General features: G+C 43.3%; 2 protein-coding genes across 2 annotated transcripts; one reads left to right on the top strand and one right to left on the bottom strand.

Moving 5' to 3' along the window:
* The first annotated feature begins 4,583 nt into the window (after positions 1-4,583).
* On the top strand, positions 4,584-8,582 carry LOC4325146 (uncharacterized). The gene is made up of 11 exons (XM_015793869.3): positions 4,584-4,701; positions 4,802-4,945; positions 5,068-5,123; positions 5,885-5,950; positions 6,034-6,141; positions 6,369-6,435; positions 6,859-6,943; positions 7,312-7,472; positions 7,633-7,734; positions 7,950-8,172; positions 8,298-8,582. Exons 1-11 carry the CDS (start codon positions 4,699-4,701, stop codon positions 8,441-8,443), a joined length of 1,161 nt encoding a protein of 386 aa, XP_015649355.1. The 5' UTR covers positions 4,584-4,698; the 3' UTR covers positions 8,444-8,582.
* Positions 8,583-8,750: 168 nt separating this feature from the next.
* Positions 8,751-11,957, bottom strand: LOC4325302 (uncharacterized). Its single transcript, XM_015793877.3, has 5 exons — positions 11,796-11,957; positions 11,510-11,668; positions 9,863-10,102; positions 9,156-9,215; positions 8,751-9,058 (listed from the first exon to the last, which is right to left on the bottom strand). The coding sequence occupies exons 1-5, from the start codon at positions 11,910-11,912 to the stop codon at positions 8,954-8,956; spliced, it is 681 nt and encodes a 226-aa protein (XP_015649363.1). The 5' UTR covers positions 11,913-11,957; the 3' UTR covers positions 8,751-8,953.
* Between the last annotated feature and the right edge of the window lie 202 nt (positions 11,958-12,159).

The raw sequence follows: 12,159 nt of genomic DNA on the forward strand, positions 1-12,159 counted from the left end.
TAACGCAGGTGCATGCATGCGACGCGAGCGAAGTGCTCGTGCACCAGCATGTCAGAGCGGCCCTGGGCCCGGGCGAGGCCACGAACAGGTTGGCTAATTGGGCCCTGCATGCTGAAGTGGCTCAGGCTTTGGGCCTATCAACGCATCCAAGGGCCGGTCCAGCGTTAACGTTGCACCAGAAAATCGATCGAGCTGCTGGATCCAGCAAAGCAGAGAGACCGGACCAGCTTTCCTCGATGATTGTGTTTATTATGAACCTGGCACACTGGCAAAGCCAGAGAGATCTTGTTCTTTCCCCCTGGACGGGATCGCCAAAGCTGGAACGGAAAGTGAGAACAGAACGGCTCCCCTTCTCCATCATTCCCGTCCTGTCCCGTGTTAAGGTTCATGCACCAGTGATCACCACCAGTCGGAGACGCTAAACCAGTAACCACGACACAACCGGCAGTGCAGTTTCGGCTGCTTGTGTTGCCTTGTCAGCTGGGGTCCCTGCTGCATAGGTGCACTGCATTGTGGAATTGCCTTTCTATCTGCTACTATACCCCAATAATTCTCGAGAACGAACTCGTCAGAAATGAGTAGTACCTTTTGTTTCACCAGATACATTCTCTGAACATATTAAAAAAAAATCGACACGTTCTTGCAAGAAGGCTGCGTCGCCAAAAGCTCGAGAGCTTGCGGTGTGGCAACTTGCTGCTGGGGACAGCGAGCAGAATTGCGACCAGTTAATCCAGATCTGGGGCAAGCAGAGAATATTTTGTTTTAATTATTACGGAGGACCCCTAAAAACCTCACTGAACTGACAGGACAGCTAGCGGAGGAACGTGCGGCATAAAATATGTGTATTTTGCTTATGAGATTGAGATCCCGGCCAGGTCACATGTGAATCAGAATTCAGAATGCATGTGGTAGAAGAACAATGGTGTCATACTGGGATTAGCTCGGTGACGCAGCGTGGTTTGGGTGTTTGGCGCCGCCGCTCTCATCTTGCGGCGGCCGCGGCTGCTACTCGGTTGGCCGACTGGGCGGTTCGGTATCGTCGAGGAGCAGAAGCAGAGACAACGGTTCAGGGGACCAATTCGATCGTGAAGTTTCGTATGGGCTAACAAGCCCATTTTGATGCGTCCACTTCCTGAGCTGCGGTCTGGGCCCAAATAAAAAAGGCCGTGTGGCATAGGCCGGCCCGTTTAAGGACCTCGAGTTATACCTTGTTTGTCTCTCCGTGTCTAAAAAATGTTCTGCAGATATGTAGGTATGGGGATGGGATACGATTGATCTGGGATTGTGGAAGATGGAAGTTGTGGACTTGTGGTGCACTGCTGTCATTGAGTTGTTTTGTGATGTGCAGTAAGGTTTGGTTGGAGAACTTAAAATTATGAGAAATAGTGATCTGAAAACCTTAGGTTTCTCAACATTCGACTTCTAGTTTATTTTTCAGACTTTTAACTATATATTCTTAGAATCTAAATGAATAGTTGTATTTTTTTGGATCTTCTGATTCTAAGTGAAGCTACAGTTACCATAAGCTCTCCAAACAAGTCCATAGACTGCATTGGAGCTACCGCTGCTCATAGATGTGCACTGAATTATGGATATTCTAGTTCTTGGCGTTGGTAGAAAGCATGTTCACTTGTTGCCTCTTAGGTAAAATTTTGCTATAGGACATAGTAAACATAATCTTTGCCACATGACACCAAATAACATAGGATACTTGATAACAATCCGGCCCAGGTGAGGTTGGCCGAGGCCCCCGGACCCCAACAGTTCATAGGCACACCCACTCGGGGAAAGGCCCAATCACCCTAAAAGACTAGTCCGATAGGAGAAGGGTGGCTCTCTCTTTTAAGGTGGTTTCCTCCTCCTCCCAAGCTAAGCAATGTGGGATTATTTAGAGGCTCACACAGTCGCCGCCTGACTTTGGCGTCTTTGCCAGCGGGTAATAGTGGAGGATGTCCTCATCATTCACCCCTTAACAAGGACCCAGCTCTGATACCAAATGATAACGATCCGGCCCAGATGGGGTTGGCCGAGGCCCAATAATTTAAGGTTGCCCGGACCCCAACAGTTCATAGGCACACCAACTCGGGGAAAGGCCCAATCACCCTAAAAGACTAGTCCAATAGAGGAATGGTGGCTCTCCCTTTTAAGGTGGCTTCCTCCTCCCAAGCTAAGCAATGTGGGATTATTCAGAGGCTCACACGGTCGCCGCCCAACTTTGGCGTCTTTGCCAGCGGTAATAATGCAGGATGTCCTCATCAACACTTTTGAAATATAGTAATTTTTCTACCGAATACCACATACAATATTTTATCATTTGTGCTTTTGGAGAAAAAAAAAAGTGAAACGACAAGAGTGTCCTTGGACCAGATAGGATTATGTATCCTTAAGGGTGGCAACAGGCCGGGACCGGGTTGGGCTAGAACGTCCCAGCCCCCAGCCCCACAAAGGCAATCGGGTGAAAATCATCACCCGTACCCGCCCCTGTAAGGGACCCGACGGGTAACCGAGGTCCTGCATCACCCGGATGAAGTTATACTCCATAAAATATGACAATACACCAAATAATAGTATGAAAAAAATTTCAATAGCAATATATACTCATTGATCATCACACCCATACGTAAAGCACATGGTCAAGGTCAATCCACTAATACACGAAAGTAGCACATATACATACATGACACATTATGATTAGCACGTGGCAGGTTGGACGGCGGCTGGTTGCTTTAGGTCATGTATAATGGTCTTTATTAGCGGTCTCTCTTTATTATCATGTAAGCATATTTGGTGACGTGGAAGAGAGAGAAAGAAGGAAAGAGAAAGATGGTTGCTACGCATGACAACGGCATAGAGTCGATCTTAGCATTTATAAGGAAATTTTTCGTTGCATTGAGTCTAATAAAGGAAAGATGACTAGTAAAAAAGTATTTTGGTACATTAATGGTTAGATACCGTATTTTCTTAACTATTGTAATGTGATAGCCTCTAATTAACGTAGAGACCATACTAGTCTCTACCTTTGTACTTACCCTTAGTGACTCGATGACGAGACGACGTGGAGACGAATCGATGTGACGAAATAGGCGATAAGGAAGGGGAAAGCCGACGTCGATCGGGGCACCGGCCGCTGGAGACAAGCTGCTGCGGAGGAGTAGCAATTGGCGGCCTTCTTGCCACGGTTGTGTCTAGGATTGGGGGCACTGGTTAGTGGCTTGCTGCTCGCAACGCGTGTTGGGGCGGTGGGGTTTGGTTGAAGGAAGGAAAGGGATTAGGGTTGATGGGAAATAGGGTGTTGAGTTTTTATATGTCAATTTGAAATGGGCTTGCTGGACTTGTATTGTTGCAATGGGCTATTTTTAAAGAGGTAACTCACATCTGGGGTCACTTCGGGTCACCCACGGGTTTACTTCCGATCCTCGCCCTGGCCCGGAAATTTACGGGCCCCGTCCCCACTCACCCGTGGGTGAGAATTCTCCCCCGGCCCTGGCCCCGTAGGGGCGGCTCCCCAGCCCCAACAGGAAAAATGCCACCCCTATGTATCCGCTTTGACCAAACCATATGTTAGAGTGGCCACCTCCCCCTTAAACTTTAACTACAGCATCTGGACTAGTATAGTCCCAAGCGTATTATGGTTATTTTGTAAATTCTCTCGTTGAGTTGGCAAAAACAATAAAATATTGTAGGCGGGGCCTTAAAAAAGTAACAAAAAATCACATTTTTAAATGCCTATGAGCGACGAGGCCACGTTTTTTCCTCTCCAACAAAGACCGTATTTTTGGAATATCTTCTGATAAATTTTTTAATTTATGTAAATTAGTATGCAATGCAACTATACAATTTTCTAAAGGTGGAAAACAACTAACTACATGCATAGCATATGTTGGACATGTTCGACTGACCTATACAATTCTCACTGCCACCTTATTGCTAGCTGCTACAAAAAGTGAATTGGTGCAGACAACGGGGTAACACTATACTACCTCCGTCAGGTTATAAGACTTTCTAGCATTGCCCAAATTCATATTCATTAACATATATATGAATGTGAGCAATGCTAGAAAGTCTTATAATATGAAACGGATGAAGTATTAGATAGCCGAACAAGTCCACTACCCATATATAAACTAGTATAGAGGAAGTAGTAGACTACTTGAACATAAAAGCCATGTTCAGCCGGAGGACCCAAAGTTGCCGATGGACCACAACATTGTACTTTGATTTCATGATTAATTTTAGGCCGGTCATTGCTCGTGTCCTTGTTCTACGCCTACGTTAGCTGTCTAAAAAACCTACACTGCCAACGATTTTTAAAGAATTAATCAACTCCATGTATAATTTGTGAATTGTGGGCAGGTTTGCATCGCTGGTCCAGCAGCTTTGAACACAAGCACGGAGACGCAATTCTGGCATCCTGCGGGGAGGAAAATGCAGCGGCGGTGCAGTACTCTCCCCGGATCCGCATCCAGATCCTCCCCCGATCTCGATGGCATCTGGACAAAACTCCCGCGGGCCCCACCAACTGATGCCGGCCCCACCAACTGATCTCCCACTGTGTACCAGTCGCTGTGCCCGCTAGCTCCCCCAGTCTCCGGGGAGACCGACCGTGCGAGATCGCGACCACGTAGTGCGGCGCTCGCTCTCGCTCTCCCCCGCGGCAGAGTCAGGCGCCGCCCGGCGAAGCGCGAGGCCCGCGGAGCAATGGCGAGTCACGGAAAAGCCTCACTCGCTCTTCCTTGCGCGCTTTGCCTCGCGCGCGCTCTAGTTTCGTGAGATCAGCTGTTTCCTCATTCTTATTTCACAGGATTTCAAGGGGTTCTGGGAGTCCAGATTCGGGGGCAAGAAGGAGCAGGAGCCGGAGCAGAACGGGCACGCCAATGGGGTGGCGAACGGGAGCGTCAGGAAGAGGACGTCCGATTTGGCGGTCTACGAGCAGTTCGAGCAGCAGGTATTTCCGTGCGTTAGCGATCCTCTTTTGGTATGGAATGGTTTGCGTGCATGCAGGTGTTCTTGGACAGGCGTCTCGTCTCTTGTGTAGTCCTTGATCCTCGATCGGTGTTGCTGTTTCAGGCCAGGCAGACGGAGGTGCGCGCCGCGGCGATTCGCGATGGGAATGCTGATGCGATGTGAGGACTCTTTTCAGTTCATTGTTTTCTCTTTTTTCCTGATGGAATCTCGAAGCAATGCATGTGTGATAGAGCATCTGGCTGGGGATTGCTTATTAGATTAGATCTGAACTTTTAGGTTTGAATTAGCCTCGTTTTTGTAAGAAAGGGATTTTGATTCGCTGAAAATTCAGAGAGATCTAACCATCGTACTACTTTGGACTGGAATATGTAACCATTGGCACTTCATACAGACAAGATGTTAAGTTCCTTGAATCATGGATGTGTGATCCTGTTCTTCAAAGGAGTAGCATCAGAGGAACCTTAGAGCTAGAAAAAGGTTGTGTAAGGAAAAATCCCTGCTGATGAACATTGGTGAAATTATCCTGGAAAGATACCAAGCTGATAATTTGGTTTGGACTTGTGGCTTAAGCATTATATCTCACCCTGCTGATGAAGGCTAGATTAAATTGAATTAGGGCGTGCAGGCTTTCTTCTGCCTTGTCAAAAGCCTATACAAGATTGACATGCAGTTTATTTGTTAAAGGAAATAGCATCAATCATCTTTAAATATGCTTAAAGTAGCACACAACAAAGTGGCAAACTAACATATGAAAAATCATAGATACTAACACTCTAAAGTCTCGGTGATTCATTACTGGCATTTCAAGACACTTATTCCTGAAATAATGCTTTTCTCATGGCCAACTTTGATTTATTAAGACATTAACTCAATAAAATTATGCTCTCAAACATTACGATTTTGGAGTTTTCTTTTGCAGCCAGAAGCCCCTCCTACCTTCGTTTGAGTCAGCTGAAATGCGTAATCTTGCAGAGACATTGTTGCGGTAATTCAAGATTCACAAACTTTCGAAAAATAGGAAAGCACAAATTTGGCCATTGACTATATATTCTTGCCTTCATCTTTCAGGGACATTATTCGCGGCAGTCCAGATGTGAAATGGGAAAGCATCAAAGGACTGGAGAATGCCAAACGCCTTCTAAAAGAGGCAGTTGTCATGCCCATAAAGTATCCCAAGTAAGTTAGCTGTTTCATGTTTATTGGAATAGAAGGACATGGTCTCATACTGTAATTTACAGCTGTACAATAATTCAGCCTTTCACTAGCGGTAGACTGGTGGTATCCAGTATTTAGAGGCCAGTTATCTAGCTCTATATTGCAAATGTACAAAATATGTTTTGTGTGACATACAGATAATCAATCAATCTATCAGTTATTCATAATCATATTTTGGACTATTTCAGATACTTCACTGGTCTCTTGTCACCATGGAAAGGCATTTTACTTTTTGGTCCCCCAGGAACTGGGAAGGTTTGTATATGCGCTTGATTGATATGTTACTTCTGCTAATTGGTCGAGTACATCTATGGAGTATAGCAATACTTTCTTACCTTTTCCTATATTTGAATGCAACCTCTTAAGTAGGTGTCCCTAACTACTTATCTAGTTTATAAAGTACAATAACATATAACCTTAACTCCTTAAGATGTTTAACCTAATAGCGTATGACCTAAGGATTTGTGAACCGACAAACTCATTTAATGATTGGCAAGCTACCTCTAACAACTGACATTCACCACTGGCGATGGGGTAATTTTTTTTTTTATGAACATACATCGTTATTTTGTCATGCTATATTTGCATTGTGAGTACTTTGAAATTTTCTGATTTTGCAATATCTCTGTCTATTACTATATACTTCGGTAGTCAGTTTCAAGCAATTCCTATTTGCAGACAATGCTGGCAAAGGCTGTTGCTACTGAGTGTAAAACTACATTCTTCAACATTTCAGCATCATCAATTGTTAGCAAATGGCGTGGTATGTTTCTTTGAACACCTGGTCCTGACCCCATCTTTCTTTTATTGCACAGAAAACAAGTTGTTTTTAGCTATTCTTTTTTGTAGAGTTGTCCTAGTTGTTCTCTCTTTGACCATTTAGTTTCTATGTTCGCTGATAGTGATAAGAGGGCAAGAGGCAGTAGTTAATTAGTGAGTTCTTGTTGTCATCCTCTTTTTCATCAAAGACACAGACATCCTGGTCGTTGTTGAAAGTTTTTTCCTCCTGTGCTCCCACACAATTATTTTGATCAATCTAATTCAATCATGGAACTTAAAACTTTTGATCAATAGAAGTATTTAAATATTTAATTTTAATGTTGGTATTTTTCTGTGTGCGCGCTAATGCAGGGGATTCAGAGAAGCTAGTTAAAGTTCTGTTTGAGCTTGCTAGACATCATGCACCATCGACAATATTTCTTGATGAAATTGATGCTATTATCAGCCAACGTGGTGAAGCTCGCAGTGAGCATGAAGCTAGTCGACGCTTGAAGACTGAGCTACTCATTCAGGTTTCTGCTTGTTTGAACATATCAAAATTAAGCTTGCTAGTGTAGCACTCCAAGTCACGGTTTCCTACTTCATAATCTTTCAGCTTGAAACTGTCCCAACTCCCAACAAACAATACGTCAGATTTCAAAGTTTCTATATTTCTGTCAATGTTTACTGCAGATGGATGGCTTGACAAAGACGAACGACTTGGTATTTGTACTTGCAGCAACAAATTTACCTTGGGAACTGGACGCAGCTATGCTCCGCCGGCTTGAGAAACGGGTACATTTTTTTTACATTCCGGTACTATAGTCCAATAAGTAGGGGCGGGATTAAATTTGTAAATCTTCTTTGTAATAGTCATTTGAGCTTTGCCTTGGATGGATTTTCTTTTCTTGGTGCATACTTTAGCCTAAAGAAACTTATTTTAGGACATTTGATAATGCTCACTAAACATTTGAAAATTTTGTTGTAACCTTGGTGCCTTTGGTCGTCAGATTCTCGTACCTCTTCCTGAGGCTGAAGCAAGGCATGCTATGTTTGAGGAACTTTTGCCATCAACTACCTCAAAGCTAGAGGTTCCATATGATACTTTAGTTGAGAAGACTGAAGGGTACTCTGGTTCAGATATCCGTCTTGTGTGCAAAGAAGCTGCCATGCAACCACTAAGACGTCTTATGTCAGTTCTTGAAGCCAGAGATGAGCTGGTGCCTGAGGAAGGTTAGTTTTGGTTCTTTTCTCAGTGATGCTATTTTTTTTTCTGATGAAATTATACCACTGAACTGAAAAAAAATTCATGCTATTGTTACACATTTTTATGTGATACCTTTTCTCTTGGGTTGCAGAATTGCCCGAGGTTGGTCCTCTCAAACCTGAAGACATCGAAGTTGCTTTGAGGAACACAAGGCCGTCTGCGCATCTCCATGCACATCGCTATGAGAAGTTTAACCAGGATTACGGAAGCCAGATCCTTAGTCAGGAGCAAGCCTGAACTTCTCAAAGTTCAGACATACCATTTTCAGGACGCAACATTTTTTCTGCAGCAGTTTAAGTTGTGAGGCGAACGTTACAAACGGATGTTGCTGCTGCAGCAGTTATGAAATAAATAGCATCATGAATATCGAACGCAATTGCCTCCTTTTATATGTGCTCCGCATCGTCGAAGCAGAAGGCTGGATCCTATGCTGCCAGTTTTCCTTTGCACCGGCTAATACCACTAGTATGGTACGACCAACGTCCACATGATCCATCCCATTTATAACGGACGACCAGCGATGGAGCGCGCAAACAACATGACATCGCAAAAGCGGCCATTGGCACATAATCATTCCATTAAAGGCTGATCACACGCAGAAGTGATAATATCACACGAGAAGATGTTTTCTTCACAAATGAACAGGCCCGGCGTGACCGATTTCCAGTTCGTTACATGCAAAATAAGATAACCAAGTGCATTCAATCACAACGAACTGGCTCAGCAGAGCCAACGCTTCGGGCAAACTCAAGGTAATCCCCTCACTGAATCGGCGGTCTTCCCAGACCTTGCATCAGACCAGGCCTTGGCTATTGTGCGCTTCATGTCTTCGTCACCTTCCTCATACATGTTCTGCAGACATAAGTAGCACAACAGTCAGAACAGGATTTCCAGACTAATTGTTCAAGTCTGAAGTCATGACTCATCATTATGACGGGTAGGTGTTTACCTTCATCAAATCCATAATTCCAGACATTGGATCCTTCTCCTTAGCCATGCTTGGCTTGAACTGTCAGCAAATTAAAGTTAGCACATCTATATATCATTATCAGTACCATAACCAATTATTTTAGGAGCCAAACAAATTCTACATGTAGGTGTTATCCAACTTGCCCAGACAGACTATTGAAATGACCAATTTTATTTTCAAAAGAAAAACTGAACAAAGTAACTTGGAGCAATGATTGACCAATGACCAGCAGAAATAGTGCAAGACAAGTGGATACAGAAACTTCAAACAATTGGTCAGCAATGAGATTATCGGTTTAATCATTGCACAAAAGCACGAATAATACTGAAGTGCCATAACATAAAGTTAATTATGTTAGTTGTGATTGAGAACATACGAGCATATGATTTATCATGGCAACAGAAGGATCAAGGGTAAATTAGCATAGTGAGCTTTCAGTGCTTCCTCATTGATATACATGTACGTAAGTACATAAAATGCCACATGGAGAACTAACTCAATTCACGAATGTACACTCTGGTCACCAGTTGGCATCACCGCTACCATAAATTATTTACACTGGAGAATCCAATATTTTTGGAAGTATGTTCTTTGGTGTTCAGGTTAAGAAAATGCATTAAAGCAACAATCATTGTGCATTAGAACAAAAACAAATAAATAGCTTGGCATATCAACTAGACAATTACCTTATCCTCCTTGAAATGCAAGTCTAACCAGTTGCCTTTGGAAGCTTTGTAAAGCGTCACAATAATCTTTGTAGGCTTGACTAAAACCTTGCATTTCTCAGGAACAATTTCTTTGTGCAGCTTAGGTATGGCACATCGGTAGTTCTTGCCCTTCACATCATGGAATTTTGTATCTACTGACATAGGCTTAAAAGTAGTCTCCACCTTATCTTGCTCAACACCCTCCAGGAAAACATAAATCTGAAGATGGACAAAGCTAGATTATTATCTCAATGCTCATAAAGTCTCCACATGCAAATGCCACAGGATTTGATTAATAAACAGCATAAACTTTACATATGCACTTATCATATTTTCGTCATCTTCACTAGCCCTAAATGAAGCTAATGATCCACAAGATACTGACTGACATCTCATTAAGTAAAGCAGGATACATCACATTATTGTGCTTCCAAGTTTAACAACAGAGAATTTCCTCCTCATCAATCACTATTAATACATGAAAACCATGAAACACAATATGGTCAAGAATTATTATGCCTACAAAATATCATATTATTGTACTTGCCAGAAATATATTTGATATACGACATAAATTGAATTTAAGCTCAATTGAACGGAGCATAGGAAAATAGTTTTTGCTAACATGAAATTCTTAAAGTTTTTTTAAAAAAATATATAATTGCACCTTAGCGTTAGCATGGGCATATTACTAGACACTATTAATATATGAGAGCCATGAACTAATGTCTACGTAACACAAAATGACCAAAACAATCCTAAGGTCTTGTTCGGTTAATCCCTCTTTCAAGAGGATTGAAGGGGATTTGATGGGGAATAATTCCAGACCTATTGAGATGTGGAATTAACCTCGTTCAAATCCTTCCAATCCCTTTCTCCTAGGATTAACGAAACAAGCCCTAAAAATAGAAGAATTACGGAAGTTTGTATCACTGAGTTTTCTCGTAGTTGATAACATGGCAAGCATATGCTCACCTATATAGTTTAACAATCTTATTCAAGGTACATATAAACAAAACACTAAGAAGTTTTACGTTTTTTATTTCACTTCATAAAATCAAATCATCATTAAACATCCAAGATCGTCGATCTCTTCTGTATTTGCAATTCTGCATACAGAATACTTATATCGTTTCACTATCCTCTACTCCCTTCGTCCCAAAAAAAGGCAGACCCTAAGTTTCCGTACCAACGTTTGACTATCCGTCTTATATGAATTTTTTTTATAATTAATATTTTCATTGTTGTTAGATGATAAAATATGATTAATACTTTATGCGTGACTTATATTTTTTATGCGTGACTTATATTTTTAATTTTGTTCATAATTTTTTCGAAAAAGACGGACAGCCAAGCGTTGGACACGGAAACCAAGGTTTGTCTTTTTTTTGGGACGGAGAGAGTACTAGTCAATGCAATCATTCTGCTAATTGATTCCACATATACAACAGGAATCCCTAATCAAACATTGCAACTTCTAACATATCAAATGTCCCGCAAATTTACAAGAGCTTAAATTCCAACATTAACTAGATCATACTAGCAATCACAACCATCGATCCATCATTGTTAAGCATATGCCAACCATCGAACGAGCAAAATGTTTCATTCTCCAAAGCAACATACCTTTATCTTCTCAGCATCCTGATCCCAGCTGAACGACCCCAACGTCACGTAGCTCACCCCAGCAGCAGCAGCAGGTGCCGGTGCCGCCGCCGCCGCCACTACAGGTGGCGATCCCGCCGCGACGGCCTGCGGTGCCTGCGGCTCGGTCGCTTTCGCCAGCTATCCGCACACAAAGACAAACGTCAGGAATTCCGAATCCATACGCACCACCCAAGCCCCGAAACGAATCGGCGAAGAAGATCGCGAGAGTGAAAAAAAAAAGAAAGAAAAAAGGAAATGAAACAACCTTGGCATCGACGGCGCGGATCTCGTTGGCGAGGGCGGAGAGGACGCGGGGCCGCTTGGCGAGGCCCTCCAGCCGCCGCAGCTCCTCCAGGTCCAGCCGCAGCTCGTCCGCCGACATCTCTGGAAGCTTAGCTTTCCTCTCTCCTCTCTCTCTCTCTCCGTCGCCTCTCGTGTCTTTCCGGTGGTGGGATATGAAGGGTTTAGGTCGGAAGTGGAAGGGAGGAGAACGTTCTAGAGGAATGGAGATGCAGCGACGATTCCGTGGAGGCGTCGAGAACGAGGGGCGGGCCGGCGGCCCGAACCGTTGGGCCTCACCCGAGTCATGCCCAGGAGAGAAGATATTGAGCCTTGAAAATCCGGCCCAT

This window comes from Oryza sativa, chromosome 1, assembly GCF_034140825.1.
Source record: "Oryza sativa Japonica Group chromosome 1, ASM3414082v1".
NCBI lineage: Eukaryota > Viridiplantae > Streptophyta > Magnoliopsida > Poales > Poaceae > Oryza > Oryza sativa.